This window comes from Photinus pyralis, unplaced genomic scaffold (genome assembly GCF_008802855.1).
Source record: "Photinus pyralis isolate 1611_PpyrPB1 unplaced genomic scaffold, Ppyr1.3 Ppyr1.4_LG1, whole genome shotgun sequence".
NCBI lineage: Eukaryota > Metazoa > Arthropoda > Insecta > Coleoptera > Lampyridae > Photinus > Photinus pyralis.
In genome coordinates, this window is record NW_022170249.1 from 52,070,022 (window position 1) to 52,086,107 (window position 16,086).

The following is a 16,086-nucleotide window of genomic DNA, read 5'->3' on the forward strand; positions in this document are numbered from 1 at the left end:
CTGTAAAGTACAAGAAAATGTAGAGAAACATTAGTAAAAGTATTGGGTCTACGCAATTCCTTAAATGCGTGACCGATAGCTGTCCAAACCACCGGACTAGGGACTACTAATATTTTCAAATACACTGATCGCAAATATAAGCACGTAAGCGTTATAATTTTATAAATAACCTACGTTTTTGTACTCCGTGGACTAAATCAAAGTGTTTTATAATTTATTTAGATTGGGCGTCCGACCATTAGTCGAATTTAAATTGCTTTTAAAAAAGTGACAGCCAATGGGGCGGCTGGAGCCTCACCAATCGCACTAATCAATGTATTGCACAGTTATTATTTGGTATGCAACTGTGTTTAATCACACAATCAACTCACTGATAGTGATAACTTCTTAACGCGAGCTCTCAAATTAATTAACATTAGACGTGACCTGAAATTTACACGGCCTTCTTTCAATCAAAATTTTGTTGCTTTCTTGTTTAATAAAAGTATAATTTTTATAGCCAAAAGCGCTTTTCCAATCGTTTCCCAAATCTTCTCAGCTTTCCGTGCCATTAGAAGGAAAATTGATACAAAATTTCAGCCAAATCGGCCTGCTTCTTACAAAGTTGTACGTACCTAATTCAATACATATCGATTTTATTGGCAAAAAGGCATTTATATCTTCGATCCGCTTCCAAAAACAAAAGCCTGATTGGAACATCCTATGTGTTAAATATGGCTTCAACACCAATGATCTTATAAGTGGGAGTATGGAGGCAAGTGTAATATTAAGTGCGCTGAAAGACGATGTTAAAGAACAATATAGACTAAAAGCGGTTAATAGTATCAGACATCCCCTATACAAAGAACTGGATCAACTTAACAAATATGTTTAATCTTGTTGGCAATTATATTAGCTGGATCTTTTATAAAGTCAGGGGGGAATTGATATATATCTAAATAAATACAATTACGAACAAAGAAAATTATGCTCCATTATGTAATTTTCAGGAAGATGAAGACCTATTTCACTTTGTTGGGGTTTGTCCAATATTGAAAACAATTCGTAGAAAATACCTAAGTACATAAAAATGTGCTGACACTTGTTGAGTTCAAAGAATATTTAAACGGTAAAGACTGGATAGCACTCGCAACTTATTGTACATTTGCATGGAAGTGCAGACATTCTTTTGTTCAGGAATTTAACTACTAATTTCACGTTTATAAGAGTTGTGCTTCTTTTTATTTTTTTTATTTTTTTTCATAAAATGAATAAGGCAACGACCCCTCAGGCGGTCATAATGATGGGGTGCATTAAGTTGCAACCCCCACTAAAAAGGATAGCAAATCTATTAATACCGTTATTTTGTACTAATTGTGTACTTATTTGTACCACGGATATCAAATTTTGTACCACTACATTTTAATCGTTAGGACCAAATCTACATTGGGGTTGCAACTAAACGCCACCACCCCAAATATTCAGATTCTTAAACACGTTTGTACCATAATTTTGTACTCATTTTGTACTAATTTGTACCGTAAATAATAAGTTTTCTACCACTAACTTTTAACCACTAGGACCAAATCCATCAAATTGGTTTTTTGCCCATAACTTTTGATTGAGACGTCTAATCGAAAAAGTACGAATCGTTTTGGATTCTAAGCACCAAAATTAATTTCGACCGGAAAAAAATATTTTCTTATAGAAGATGGCCTGTAGAATCCATAATAACAACAGTTACAAGATCGGGCTACTAGATCAAAAGTTATAGCCCTTTGAATATATGTTTCAGAAATTTAATATTATAATAAATATAGGTGTCATTTTCAGTTAATTAAAAGTGTGATATTTTCTCAAGGGTTACTTATATGTTTCAGAAATGCTGGTAATCGTGATTTTTAATGCACTTACTTTTAATTATTAATATCATGTAACTTCTTTTTTAGTTTTTAAATAAAACATTTATTTAGTAATAATGATTTTACAATGTCCACAATAAGTGATTGTGATGGGCCAGCACTATTCCTATGTAATTTCACCACTTGTACAGCACTGGTACAGAATTAGTAACCTGTATGTATTAACATGTGGTAAGGTGACACATTGGTCAGCAGTTTCCTTATTTGGTATAATGCCCCATGGCGTGGCTATTAAGTACCCAGAAATATTGCTAGAATTAAGATATTTTGTTTACTAGCATCGGAAAATTTAAAATTTTACATTCTTTTGTCTGTCAAGTATCAGCGTGTTACTAGCACATATTAGAACAGTGCCCAGTAAGCACCATCATCAATTCATTATGATAAAAAGGTGAAGAACACCTTCCGTTGATTAATCCGAAAAAAAAGAGTACCTATTGGCCAATATTTAATGGGAAAGCATATTCAGCGCAAAGCGTAACTCCATTCTTTGGATAAGACCGGTAATATTACCTACATTAATTAGATTATATCAAAGGATATGGGTTTTTGTCTGCAACCATTTATGCCGAAATACAAGTGCAGATATGTGAACAAAGGCAATCTAATCTGAAATGAAAAGAAGAACAGACGAACTGTGAACTGCTGAATTACAGACTATTAAACGATGATGCTGAATGGAGGATCTGAAGTCGAACATCTTTTACACATTGGCCGAGAGTGCGGTGGTGGTGGTTAAGATTGTATGGTTTGTGGATCTGGTACAACTACAAGCTTCACTTTAAGACTTACGAAATTTTGACACACAATAATTGTCGTTATGACATCAACGTGCGTTTACATTCTTTGCCGTTAAAGAAGGAAAGTGCGCATCCTTACTCGAATCAAGGTTGTTTACTAATGTACCAAATACACGTTTAAACCATAAACAAAATTAATAACCCCGAACTTCTTTAACTTATATAAGGCGCGAAATCGTTCTCCTGTTTGCCAAAATGTTTCAAGTCGTTTTTATGGTTTGTTTCTGCCTGAATTTGGCGTATACCATTTCACCATGCGGCACATCGTGCCCCACAAACACGTCCGCGTACTACGAACTTGGTGAGTTCCATGTCTTTGTCGTTTCATCGATTAATTGCATGTCAGCAGGGTACTACTGGAGAGATTACTTCGGTGTCGTTCCGTATGACGCATTCCCTGGTGGACAGGGAGAGTCCGGACACCAAACGTACATCGGGCAGGTTTACTCCACCAATTACGAACTGCTTCCAGGTACCATCTACAACGGATGCCACCAGTTGCGCACCTCGGCCCGCGACAAAGAGCTTATTTTTGAGAAAAACATGAAGGTAAACAATAGCTATCTCATGTTAAATCTAATTACCACTGCAGATTCTTGCAACAGACCATAGCGCTAAGCTAAAGTGGATACCCACAAAAAGAGACAGTCATCATCTCCTCACCGACTGTCATCTAGTCGTCGGAGGTGCGGAGGGGGGCGCAACGGTTAACATCGGTAGGATTAATTTTAACGGGCAGACTATTGTCGGTACTACATTCCCGGATAAAGTACCCAACAATGGATTGTGGATACCGGGACGTAACACATCCTTCGATAGTTACGAAATCTTGACGTACAACTGTTAGAAGTTTCATTATGTAGATTAGTAGATAAATTAGGATCCCTAATGGCAATTTAACATATTAAATAATTAAAATTAAATAACGCAATTAGTAATATGGAATTATGCAAATCTTAATTTACGCTACTTGTTCCTACGTGGAATAGATCTCTAATGCTAAGTTTTGCCACAGTGCAAAATAACATTAGGTACAGAATCACTAAAAGCATGACCCTGGTTATAGGTTCACTTGCACATCTCGGATGTCAGAACAATGCATTTCTTTGTATGCACTGGTTTAAATTTTTATTTTTTTTCAAACATATAGGTACAGGGTGGCGTAGAGATTAAATAATCATACAATAAACCAACGAAATGTGAAAATTATTGTTTTAATGTTGAAAATGCGTTACACAAGAGTGAAAATTATTATGCTGATGTCCATTGTGCCCAACACATTCTTCCGCGACGCAATGTGAGCTCGGCACGATTTCTTAGCCTAGTTTTGATACACAAAGCTCTTTAGATATCCCCATAGGAAGAAGTCGCACACGGAGAAGTCTTGCAGTGTGTCAGGTGGTTCCATCTTAAGTTGCAACCAGGTGTGCTGAATGTCAATATTTGAAAAGCAAGAAGCCGCGAAGCAAAAAATGCCTCCACCGAGACGTGACATAGAACCATTTTTATCTTCAAAGAAGTAAGGTCCAAGCACCCCACGACAAGACACTGCACACCATACAGTAACTTTAGGATTGTGTAACGGACACTGATGAAATTCAGTGGCCCAGTAATGCATGTTCTGTTAATTTATATACATAGGCATTTAAATGAAACATCCAAAAATTATCGTCCTTTTTGCTTTTACTCAGTAACTGTTCACAAAATCGTAGGCGTAACTAACTATCATTATGCTTTAGATATTGAACGACGGGAAGGGATGAAAGTGCAGGCTGTGCAGTAGTTTTTAAACCATGTTCCGCGTCTAAAATTCTAGTTCAATTAAATCTAGTCTGTACCACTTTGTAGTATGAAATGAGATTATAAGAGAGCTTAGTGTCGTTTTGAAAATTGTAACATTGGCTACTTTGGTTGCCGTTGCCACTGGAAAAGTCCGTTTCGTTACTTTAAGATGAATATGGAAGGGTTTGGCGATTCTTGACAAAGGTGGTCAGCAAATATAAATTTAAACACCATTCATTCATTAGAACGTATCCGGTTTGAAACTAAGTGAACACATTGAGCTTTCTTCGAGAGCTCGCGTGGTCGATTACACTCAATAGAGACGCCGCAGTGCTCATGCCAAATGGGGAAATGTCCGAATAACGGTAAAGGGCCGATGTGAAGAAGCAAGGCAAAGATACGTGCAATTACACGAAGGCAGAATGACATGTTTCAGGAATCCCGATAAGCATTCCTGGCAGGTAAGTGGAAGGAGCCTTTAAAAACGATTGATTTTTCGCACCGAAGGTACTCTCATCTCTGGGATTACACAAACTAGTGTTTCATGAGGATATAAGGGTGAATATGGGCAAAATTGGAAGGCACGATGATACAGCAACTTTGAAGATAGTAGCAACTTCCATAAGATATATAAGATTGTTGACTGCCACAATTTCCTATCCAGCGATCTCTTTAAGTTATTTTACTTTGGTATATGGCTAGTATCTGACTGTAACGAATTACAATGTACTATACATCATCAACTTTGTTGAAAATCTATAATGTGTTAAGCGAATACGGTACGTTTTCCAGGTAGCTGGTGACATTTGCCTTACTTCTAGAAAAAATCTTCAAGTGTGGACAAAAGCGTTTATTAAAATAATATGTAATACATTATTTAGTGGCACTTGGTACAATTATAAGTCAACATTTCATACGACGTGAAATGTATGGATGACCCACTGTAAGGTATCCACAGTCCCCTAGTCCCTCTTCCTCCACTGACCACCTTTCCAATTATCGTTTCGCCGTGATACTTTACGCGTCCTATGTGAAGGAGACGTTCATCCTCTGAACCTCCGACGACCAAAGTGCAGTCTGATAACTTATCTAACTCCCCCACCTTTATCGGAACCCACTTCATTAGCTCAGGTTCGACGCTGCACAGTATCTGGAAACCTTACAGTTTACTCCCCATGCGTTTGTTGAGGTTTTTACCTTCATATTTTTGTCGACGTATAAAACTCTACCATGCGCTGTCGCAATCCCACTCGTACAATCGAACGTAAACGTTGCGGGTAGGAGATCGTAATCTTTTTTGAAAACCTGGCCGATGTAGGTTTCGCGCCCGAATGAGTCATAACCGCCGATTACTGCATCAGAGGGCGTTTTTCCAGAGTAATCCCTCCAATAGTACCCTAAAACTTCGGACGGATCTTTTATGGACGTTAGTAGTATTCTAGCCACAAATCTTATTACCTTCATGCTTTGTCGTTGTTTCTACGCAGGGACAGTAAAGTCGACGGATGCAGCTCACGCTAATATCTTCAATTATTACAAGAGCGAGGAGAGACACAAATACTTTTAACAAATACATTTTGTTCAATGACATAGTTGCGGTGGTTTGTTTTCTGTCATAAGAAGATTAAATTATCGGTGTTTAAGAGCAACGGGTTATCGGATCTCTCAAATAAGTCTAGTTATGAGTGTTTCATTTAACAAAATTTGAACGTTAGAAGGTTGTATGTTTGTCGAACACATTTTAGCCATGCCAAGTTTTGAATCCGTCTTCGGGCTTTGTCTTATTCCATTGCACCCATAAAAAAATCGAAAACAAATGTCATTAGGAAAAGTAAACATATATCACACATAGTAAAAATCAAATTTTAATTGAAATTAAATTTTAAAAAACCAAATGAGAAAACATATATTAAACATAGTTGTAACAATTTGTTTAAATCTAGCATCCATAGGTTTCATTCCCAGATTTTTGTATTTGGCCTCCATAAAACTGTATTAGCACCAGCTCATATGTGACAATCGTACCTGCAATCTACAAGCGGTGACAGTTGATAGAAATCTCTTTTACACCGTACACACTTACGCTTAGTACTATGCTTCTAGTCACATTGAAGAATTTCTTCCCAGTCAAGGAGATGGTTTCGATGCCGACGTGCAGAACGAATCTCCTAACCTGCAAATGAGGATATAAATTTAGCATAACTAATATACTTACCTACTTCAATATTATAAATCGTGGACGGTACGGAATTGAGCAGAGGAATAAACTTCTGGCTCTCATCATGGATCCAAGAACCATAAAGTGAAACGCAAATAGTGCGACCAATCAGAAATCCAAAGGAAAAATAAAAGTAGACCATCTCTGTTGTATTCCTTATCGGCCTACAATTATCCACACTAAAAGGAGAAAGTCCTACTGACACTCACTTTAAACTATTAAAAAACTGCACAAGTATGAAAAATAAGTTACTTCCAAATGACACCAGTACTATATAAGAAATGTGTTCATTTAATATTCGACAAAGCTTGCTAAGACGATTATAGTCTTCCCGAAGGTTTCGCCATAATACAATGTCTGACAGCTGAAGGGGTTGTCTAGGCTTAATTTCTCTTACAGCTACTGCCGCTTGGAGGTAGGACTCCATCCTGTCGCTCACTTGCCGAAACCGAAGTGCGAGAGCTGAGCTGATCAAAATTATAAACAAATCAATATATGTCCAGGAAAATGTTGAAATCAACGTGATCACCTAGAAGTGCGAATAAAAATGTGCCTTAGAATTTACCACTTACCTGTAACGTCACGCCTATACCAATCGAGTACGTGATGCTTGAAAACACTTGTGGATATGCTAAATTGACGAAGAAGTACTCAAAGATCTCAGCAATTGTGTTTCGACAGTTGATCGCACGTACAAAGTTCTGGATGGCCGACAAAAGGTGTTCCGCTAAAATTCCACAGTTATATTATTTATAAAAAAAAGAAAATTACATGTGGCGAATGACAGAATGATCACAGAGGTTATTTTGAGCCTCGCGTCGAGATTTGATGGCCACCCATAGGATCGCATTCCGATATCAACCGCGCTCCATTCTCTCATCAGGTGAGCCCAATCCTTCGCCAGCGATACGAAGAGTAGGTGCACCACAATCGAATTCAAATAGAACATTACGGCAGCTGAAACGAGGGTCGTTCCCATTAATTAAATTTCTTGAATTGTACGTACACACAAGGCCCATGGTTGATCCATGGTTGGCCATATGGTATATCGTTGACCACCCGCAAAACACACTTCCAACGACAACGAGGAGGGTGTAGAGCACCTTCCAGGACTTCCACTTAAAGTAGATGCAGTGCTCGTGCGGACCGCAGGCATCGGAAAGTGGCATAATACCAAAAACTTGGCCCAGTAGCACAACAAATGCGAATGATTTGAATAAACGCTGTTCGTCCAAATCTTTTTGGCGCGTGGATTTTGAGACATATTTTTTTATCCATTTCATTTTGTCCAACTCTAAAATAAAGTACCTACTTATTACTCTTATATGTATATATGGTCCGAAAGCCCCAGAAAATCTGGTCGCAACTGTCGAGCTGCGAGAAGCGGCAGCACACGATATAGGGGAGTGAGGACAAATCGGCATGGCATTAATTCGCAACAGGAACAAATAGAAGAAAACGTTAAGGCGATTTATACGACGTTATTTATTTTGGGCTTTTGCGTAGTTGGATGGCTGCCCGCGGTGATAGCGTATTTGATTAAGTATATGCCCAAAGGGGTGCCTCTACAGTGGTAGGGAATTGGAAAGAATGCGTATGGAGAACATTCACATGTTTTTCTACATATCGTGGTTCACAAAAGTACTGATTATTATTGAAAACTTTAGCAAAACCGATTATTTATTCGTGTAGGATGATAGAAATTAAGGTAAGAGTTTTTTTTTTTTTTTGCAATAACTTTTTTAGCAATAAACGCAGAAAAAATTCCTTCCTTGGTACAAGCCTCGACACCATAACGAACCAAATAGCGAAAAAAGTAGAACAATAGCTCTTAAGATAAAGAACTAGTAGTGTCTTAACGAACGAGCGGGCGGACGGACGGACAAAGTGGCTACAATAGCGCATTTTTTTTAATTTTTGTGGAAATGCGTTAAAAACACCTTCCAGAGTAAGTGAACAACGTAAAGAGAACGTCATCATAGGGACAAGATTTTCAGCAATGTTTTAAAGTTATGTATACGATCGTATATTTGCGTATGTGGCAAATTATCATTTCTACGAGGGTTGTCCAGAAAGTAACAGACGTTTTGAAATAAAAAATTGTAAAATTGTAAAGAAAATCTTTTATTATATACACTTAGGAGCTACACCAATGGACTATTTATTTATATGAAGTTCGGCGTCCCTATCGAACCGCTACGTTGCGAGCCAGGTCTTCATCGCTCGGAGGAGGTGGAAGTTTTGTTTTTTGACGACAACGCCCGCCCGCACACAGTCAACCATACTGGACAGCTCTTGGATGATTTTGGATGGAAGATTTTTCATCACCCTCCATACAGCTCGGATCTAGCGCCAAGCGACTTGCACCTCTTCCCAACGATGAAGACCTCGCTCGCAACACAGCACTTGGACAGTGATGCCGAACTTCAAGCTGGCGTTAACCAGTGGTTAAGGTCTCAGGCGGCGGATGTATACAAAGTTGGAATCAAAACACTTGTACCACGCTATGATAAGTGCCTCAATATGAATGGTGCCTATGTTGAAAAATAGCCTAAGAGTGTAACTTTCCAAATGTATATAATAAAAGTTGTTTCGTACACTTTCTTAATTTTTTATTTCAAAACGTCTGCTACTTTCTGGATAGCCCTCGTATATACGCCAAGTAAAAAGTACCTTTAAACTTAGCTTAACACGTAAAGATCCGGTGAAATCTCAAAATCGAAATTTGAAGTGATTTCAATAACGTCCCAATTTCTTATTGGTGAGTTAACGAAGCTCGTTTACACCAAGGGAGTTTATGTATATGCTTTCACAAATTGTTTTTAATCGACCGGACAAGAGCCAAATGGCATAGGTACATCAATATGCTTGTGATTGTCCCATTCCCAAAAACTGTCTTACAAGAGAATTTTTTTAATAAACGTGCAAAGTTTGGGGTTTGTAAGTTTTAAAAAGCAGATATGGCTAGAAACTCTCTCTAGTCGTTAAGTGAAGGTTGCTTCACTCGACGCTCTAGTGGTATATGGTTATTGAAAAGAAACAGATACCGAAAAAACAAACGTGCACGACTGCACGTCTTTATTGGTATCCAAAAGATCTTTTTTAATAATTTTATTATAAACGATGTCCCCTCTCAACTGTTTCGTTTTGAATATGGCACCCTGTATAGGTAATGACCCTGAAATTTGTCCATATTCCGTATGAAGACCCACCTTGATCTTGCTACACGGTTGCTTAACGAAATTAAAGTAAGTATACTTACACAGTTTTTTACCTAATCTGTGAAATGGGCCCCGTCAGGGACAAAAACCTAAAAATTCGTTTAGGTTCAATAAATGTTATACAATCACAACAACTGTGCCCTAACTAATACTCTGATTGCATTGAAAACACTAAGCGACTGCAAAACAAAGTGCTTCCAGAGAATTTGATATCGAGCGACTATTTCAACACGTAAATACACATAAAGTGGAAGCGCCAAAATAAACGAAAGGTTAGTTAGTTAAAAATTGAACGTACACACGCTGAAGGTGATCCATAATTTATGAAGCGGGTAAGACGGCACCGAGTGCATTGTTTGTCAGAACTGAATTCTGTAAATGGTTCGATCGAAATAAAAAAAATATCTGAAATTGCTGTAATTACGGTAATAAAACACGCACAGGAGACGTAAATGAATTGTGTTATTGTACTCTTATGGTAGATACCTATCCTTATCATGATGATGTCAAGTTTATTACATGGTGGACACCAAAGCGCAAGGGTGTTTTGAAATCCACTTATTCATACGTATTTTTTTACTACGCTACGCGCATCGTGTTAGATGGCAATGCAATTTACAACAGGGATGCCCGTAAACTTGAAGACAACACCCTATGCAGAAACTGTCTGTCGTTCTGTCGGTCCGTCTGTAGGTACGTTGGTAAATCTGCGGATAGGTGGCGTACCAAATGATAAATTATTTCTTGTCAGGAAATTGACGAAACAAAACGAGGATTTTATGAAAACATATTTAAATTATAAAAACTACATTTGACGTTAAGTCGTTAACGATTTATTAAATAAATGTTAAGGAAGTGTGAAGTATTCCCAGAACATTTAAGTTTTCTTTTAAACAATGAATGAGAAACAAACAATGGATTTGTGTTAACAAACACAGTCTAATCGAAATTTGCGTTTAACATAACGATTCCAAACGCTTGGGAGTAACAGTGATTATTGCACCGAGTTACAATATGTATGATTTGAAACCAGATTCTATTTGTGGGTTGTACGACAAAATTTATCAGACACGCCGCCCGAAACCGGACAATAAATTATTAATTCACGGTCAAGGGGCCCCTATAAATAGATAAATTTTTCTTATTTCTTTTTAAGATGAAAATAAATTCAATTAAATTTGTACAGCTGGAGCGGATAAAATCATTACTGTTCGTTAGGGCAAGAGCACGCAAGCTTCAAATTTTAAATTTCTCACCCCACTTAGCGATCATACGATTCCAGCCCGCTTTCGGTTGGCCAGCGGAATTGAACGAAACCTCTTAGCTGCCCTTCGTTTCGTTCATTTCATCTAAATCACTGTCGCTTTTGTTGACTCTGACTGTTGTCGTAGTTCGCTGTGAAATTTCACTCCATTTCGCATCTAAAAACCGATATAAGAAATGGAACAGTTTTTGGGAAAAAAGTACAAGCTGACGCACAGTGAGAATTTCGAAGAGTTCATGAAGGCCCTCGGTGAGTTTTCGATTCCATTTCTCCGGCTTTTTGTAAAGGTTACGTTTTGTTTTCGATCACCCGACACTTCTATTCAATCAATTTATACGGCTTAATTGACCAATTTAAACTTCCTAGAAATTTTCTATTGTACTTACTTTGAGTGAATGTGTTATCATTTCGATTATGGACAATTGAAATTTCGTCTAGGTATGTAGCAGATGATTCAATTTTATTTTATTCCTTTTATTGCGTGTAACCTGGTTGCTAGGGATAGCGCAATTATGCATTTATTCCATTTAGAATAATCGTAAAACTTTATCCTGTATAGCCAATGTTCTCAATTCGTTGTAGCACAATTGGCGCGGCGCATATCGAGTAGGTATCTACCTAATACAATTCCATTGATTAAAAACGTTATTCCATGCTAATACATAGTGTTCATAGAAGAAGGTATTTAAAATAAACTTGGCGGAAGAGGGGATCAAAATAAGCACTTTTTCCAAATAAACCGACTACCGAGTGTTTAACGTGTTTCGTTTGGGAACCACCATAAAAAAGTGTCGAAATTTGAATTTCTTCTTAGATTTGTTTTCAGCAACTATAAGAGTTATAAAGACTGGTGGCACATCTTTGAATAGGTTTTGCGGTGGGCTCTTTTTGATTTTGGAAAGATTTTCAAAATTCCTACCACGAAAAAAAAACACGTTGGATCCTCGATGTGTTCCGAAACAGTGCTTGTTTGATCCCCTCTACCACCCAAATATTTTTTTACATTCTTATATGTAACATCCTGTAGGTATATTGTTGTCTGTATAATTAATAACAATTTATCTATGCCTATGCAATCACCTAGCAAATAATTCATTTGTACGTTAGTTTCGGTTGTGTAGTACACTCGGTCATCATTTTTTATTAGGACCCAATTTTACCGAAAAATGCTTTGAATTAATTAAGCTGCAATTTCATCATAAATAGCTTATTTTCTTTGATTTGTAGATTTCTCTATTATTTCCTTGAGTACGAGATTCATTCTTTGCATAAGGTATGCTAGCAAAGTTATTGTGATTCTGATACATTCCCCGATTACTCACTAAATAAAATCGGATAAAACGCGCTCATGTGAAAATATTTGCATATTTATCCGGTTGTTTTGAAAGTGATAAGATGATGAAACTATCAATTCAATTTATTTGCATTAATCATCGGAGATTATCAACAACTATTATTTATGCAGCGGATAATTGACTACTGATTGATTGTGATAAGTAAGTAAAGCAGTTATTCACGGGAAAAATATTAAAGGTGTGAATATGTTATATGAATGTTCACAGACTCGATAATCAAGTTAAATTTAAAATATTTGGAATCTGCTCAACTTTTCTCATTCATCCTGCTTTCTATCTCTTCGAAAAACTAAGGTACCAATGGATTTGATAGTAAAAAGGCAGATTTTATTTAGAGGTAATTTGCTTCGTTTTCAATGAAGAAAACCTTCAATTTAATGGGTTCTTTCTAACTGTGTATTCAAAATCGTGTTACAGATGGCTATTAAGTTCAATATTCGGTTAAGTATAAGTCATAAAGACTGTGTTCAGGAGAGATCAATATAGTGTTACTAAACTTATAGAGAACATCATAAGTAAAAAACCGCTAAAAGGGAGATGTAAATTTAATTTTTTTGTCAATATATGTATTTAGCATTTTACGGTAATTTTCTGTTTATGAACAAGTAATTCAGGAAAAAAACTCAATTTTGAAGTCACATTTCAGTGAAAAAACAAAAAGGAGAAACGTTTATTAAGCAATTCTTTGCAAATTTATCTCAAGAGCTAAGTTTTGTTTAAGTAAACATTTGAAATCATATCATACCAATCTCTATTTTTTAAAGAAGGGAGTTTCAATCCCTCTGTTGCAAAATCCTGTCACAGAAATAGTTAGGATTAAGACATTTTTCACCGACAAATTCTTAGAATCATTACTGTAATTCTAGATTTACATGTATCAAGTAATCACATAGTTTGAAATTTCATACATAATATTAGGTGAAGTAGCATGACTTGAAAGTAAAGTATTAATTTTCTTAAAAAAGAACCTACACTTCCAAGAGCTCATCATTCCGAAAAGCTTTTGGTCCATCCCAATATGTACCTATATCCATTTATGGTGTAAATATTGAAATTACACTACATACCTAGTCGTAGTCATCGTGTTTCTTGAAATAAGTTAAATGCGTGACATTATTTAGTTAAGGAAAAGGAACTCGTATAATCAAAATTCTTAGAGTACCGTTTTAAGAACCAAACGCAGCTAAAGATCATGGTCGTAATAATGAACAACATTAGGCGACGAGAATCTCATTGTAAACAGGCAAAATAGGAAATGAATAAAAGCGAGTATACATGGGAAAATATGTAATTTGGGGCACTGTAAAAGCTGCGCCAAGTTTCAAAGGTACTGTCAGCGAAACCTACTTCTTATACTTATTTATTGTCTTATTAGAGCTTTGTAAAGTTATAGACCAATTGTTGGAGTGCGCTTTTATGCAAATATATGAACAATATCGTGATTAATTTAATCGCTGATCGTTGAACTGATTAACAATGTATTTATAGCACTGATATCGATAGTATTCTATCAAGTGTAAGAAGGTGTATTTATAAACAATGGAAGTCATTGCGTCACATAATGCAAATTTCTTAAAAAGTGTTTAAACGAGGAAATCGAAGTGCATCCTGATCAAGATACTGTCCTCAATACACATACAAAACTTCTATTATCTTTGTATTTATTTCATTCTGGACTATACAGAAAGATTATTTTGATGAATACATTGTTTTTTTCCGATGCATTTAAAGTGCTAATCTTGGAATTATTGAACGCGGTTAAATGATCAAATATAGAGCATTTTGCAACGTTCAAATTATGGAAAACAACTCGTATTGCATAGACTGACTGTAGTGAAAAGAGCTGGTGAATTGATTTACAAGTAGACAGTATGTGATTTTGTTGATTAGCAATCGTTAATAATTTATATTTTGTGGGGCCAAGTCAGAGCACTACTCAAACGACTGAAAATATTATGTAAATTTTCTCACGAATAATTCTAGAGAGAAATTCGAGAATTATCATTGGTGCTTTCTTACTTGTAATTAGTGCCGAATTAGTGCTTTTGCAAGTCACAGATATAATCGATAGATTGCCATTTCCGCAATATAAATAAAGACGACTTTACATAAATGTAACATTGAGGACAAATATTTTTACATGTCCGTATTAAGCCAACATCTTATCTGCCGTTGACATACAAGTCCCTGCAGCGATTAGTAACAGCTTAGACAAGATAAGAGAAATAAAAAACAAATCTGACTTGGGTCTCGTTGTAGCCGAGCACGAATATTATAAAATCATTAATTAATCAACTTGCTGATTTGTTCAGTTGTCGCTGGTGTTTAATATAGGCAGAGACTTGAGGGGAAATCTCTGAATATCGGTACCTCGCCGATATAATTACTATATAGTGCAAACGGAATAATCATTAAGTATGCATTTATCTTCCTTGAAATGGATAAACGTTTTGCGTTAATAACTAATTAACACTTTTAACTATTACAATTAATACAAATTCGAGAGTGTGCCTTGGATAACCATTAAAGCCGTATGTAACGACAATTTATAAGAAATTGTTCAATAATTTCAATGAAAAATTGAACATTTCTCTTTGCTTAATAGTTGTGCCATTGAATAAAAATTAATTTTTTATTCAATGGTTGTGTATAGTAACACAATTGATACATTATACTACTTTTATATTGAACTCGTTTTATAAAGATTAGAATTTTTAGGGTATTTGGCACCATTTTAAGACGAGCCTGGCTTGATGGTACAGGGAAACATTTCAATTAAGCCGAACCGCAATCCTTTGTTTAGATAGTAAAAATTATAAGAAAATCATTTTGTGTAGGTGTCGGTTTCGCTACTCGAAAGGCGGGCAGCTTAGTTTCCCCGGTCGTTGAACTAACTAAATCTGGCGAATCGTACACGTTTACTTCAAACTCTACCTTCAAGAAGATTGAGTTTACTTTCAAAAACGGCGAGGAATTCGACCAGGAAACTCCAGATGGTAGAATGGTAAAGTCTACCATAAAGGTCGACGGCAACACCCTGCACGAAATTCAGAAGGATGCGAAGGGCGAGCAAACCGTAATAGATAGAATTTTCTCCGACGACGAACTAAAAATGGTAAGTGATGGACACGATAACCAATCCACCCGTGTACAAACCTTCACTTTCTTTCAGGAGTTGAAGTTCGGCAATGTCAGCGCCACAAGAGTCTACAAGATACACGCTTAAACGTCACGTGCCTTACAGCAACGAAGCCATATATTTAATACATTTCGTGCCATATAGCATCTTCCATTCGAAATGTGTCAAAATTATGTAGCTTTTACACTAATACTGTGCATGTTATGTTAAGCTTTTTGATACAGTAAATTACTTGTATATTTACCTTGAGTCCTTTTCCATGTCATAATTTGATATAGGCACTCGAATTTTGTAAATTGAATTCATAGGCGAAGTGTTCAGACGAGGTCATTTGTCTGGGAAGACCAAAACATTGGAATAATCCACTGTGACGTGTAATGTGCTTAGATGTCTGAAAACCCGCACT

General features: G+C 36.4%; 4 protein-coding genes across 7 annotated transcripts; 2 read left to right on the forward strand and 2 right to left on the reverse strand.

Annotated features, from left to right (window-relative positions):
• Positions 1-2,687: 2,687 nt before the first annotated feature.
• On the forward strand, positions 2,688-3,907 carry LOC116159066. 2 transcript variants are annotated; one of them, XM_031471959.1, is made up of 3 exons: positions 2,688-3,002; positions 3,048-3,250; positions 3,294-3,907. In XM_031471959.1, exons 1-3 carry the CDS (start codon positions 2,897-2,899, stop codon positions 3,546-3,548), a joined length of 564 nt encoding a protein of 187 aa, XP_031327819.1. In that variant the 5' UTR covers positions 2,688-2,896; the 3' UTR covers positions 3,549-3,907. The 2 variants fall into 2 exon arrangements, with proteins under 2 accessions (XP_031327819.1, XP_031327820.1); XM_031471960.1 differs by having other exon boundaries at positions 2,707-3,002; positions 3,051-3,250.
• Positions 3,908-5,318: 1,411 nt separating this feature from the next.
• LOC116173158 lies at positions 5,319-6,207 on the reverse strand. 2 transcript variants are annotated; one of them, XM_031490473.1, is made up of 3 exons: positions 5,942-6,207; positions 5,681-5,886; positions 5,319-5,633 (listed from the first exon to the last, which is right to left on the reverse strand). In XM_031490473.1, the coding sequence occupies exons 1-3, from the start codon at positions 6,072-6,074 to the stop codon at positions 5,361-5,363; spliced, it is 612 nt and encodes a 203-aa protein (XP_031346333.1). In that variant the 5' UTR covers positions 6,075-6,207; the 3' UTR covers positions 5,319-5,360. The 2 variants fall into 2 exon arrangements, with proteins under 2 accessions (XP_031346333.1, XP_031346325.1); XM_031490465.1 differs by having other exon boundaries at positions 5,681-5,898.
• A 103-nt stretch (positions 6,208-6,310) lies between these two features.
• LOC116173136 (gustatory receptor for sugar taste 64f-like) lies at positions 6,311-11,308 on the reverse strand. Of its 2 annotated transcripts, none has more exons than XM_031490424.1 (8): positions 11,179-11,308; positions 7,708-7,995; positions 7,473-7,658; positions 7,274-7,428; positions 6,911-7,230; positions 6,703-6,865; positions 6,567-6,656; positions 6,311-6,515 (listed from the first exon to the last, which is right to left on the reverse strand). In XM_031490424.1, the coding sequence occupies exons 1-8, from the start codon at positions 11,192-11,194 to the stop codon at positions 6,423-6,425; spliced, it is 1,311 nt and encodes a 436-aa protein (XP_031346284.1). In that variant the 5' UTR covers positions 11,195-11,308; the 3' UTR covers positions 6,311-6,422. The 2 variants fall into 2 exon arrangements, with proteins under 2 accessions (XP_031346284.1, XP_031346293.1); XM_031490433.1 differs by having other exon boundaries at positions 6,360-6,508.
• On the forward strand, positions 11,257-15,924 carry LOC116173167 (fatty acid-binding protein, muscle-like). Its single transcript, XM_031490485.1, has 3 exons — positions 11,257-11,435; positions 15,379-15,656; positions 15,714-15,924. Exons 1-3 carry the CDS (start codon positions 11,363-11,365, stop codon positions 15,765-15,767), a joined length of 405 nt encoding a protein of 134 aa, XP_031346345.1. The 5' UTR covers positions 11,257-11,362; the 3' UTR covers positions 15,768-15,924.
• Positions 15,925-16,086: the final 162 nt, after the last annotated feature.

Bases quoted from the DNA above. Each gene is read 5' to 3' on its own strand.
- LOC116159066 (XM_031471959.1), top strand. From the start codon at position 2,897: ATGTTTCAAGTCGTTTTTATGGTTTGTTTCTGCCTGAATTTGGCGTAT. The intron at 3,003-3,047 runs GTGAGTTCCATG...ATTGCATGTCAG, and splicing joins GTCCGCGTACTACGAACTTG to CAGGGTACTACTGGAGAGAT. The intron at 3,251-3,293 runs GTAAACAATAGC...TTACCACTGCAG, and splicing joins TTTTTGAGAAAAACATGAAG to ATTCTTGCAACAGACCATAG.
- LOC116173167 (XM_031490485.1), top strand. From the start codon at position 11,363: ATGGAACAGTTTTTGGGAAAAAAGTACAAGCTGACGCACAGTGAGAAT. The intron at 11,436-15,378 runs GTGAGTTTTCGA...CATTTTGTGTAG, and splicing joins AGAGTTCATGAAGGCCCTCG to GTGTCGGTTTCGCTACTCGA. The intron at 15,657-15,713 runs GTAAGTGATGGA...ACTTTCTTTCAG, and splicing joins CCGACGACGAACTAAAAATG to GAGTTGAAGTTCGGCAATGT.
- LOC116173136 (XM_031490424.1), bottom strand. The intron at 7,659-7,707 runs GTACGTACAATT...CCCTCGTTTCAG, and splicing joins ATCAACCATGGGCCTTGTGT to CTGCCGTAATGTTCTATTTG. The intron at 7,231-7,273 runs GTAAGTGGTAAA...TCGCACTTCTAG, and splicing joins GTATAGGCGTGACGTTACAG to GTGATCACGTTGATTTCAAC.
- LOC116173158 (XM_031490465.1), bottom strand. From the start codon at position 6,074: ATGTCATTGAACAAAATGTATTTGTTAAAAGTATTTGTGTCTCTCCTC. The intron at 5,899-5,941 runs GTAATAAGATTT...CGTCCATAAAAG, and splicing joins AACAACGACAAAGCATGAAG to ATCCGTCCGAAGTTTTAGGG. The intron at 5,634-5,680 runs GTAAAAACCTCA...TAAGGTTTCCAG, and splicing joins ACGTCGACAAAAATATGAAG to ATACTGTGCAGCGTCGAACC.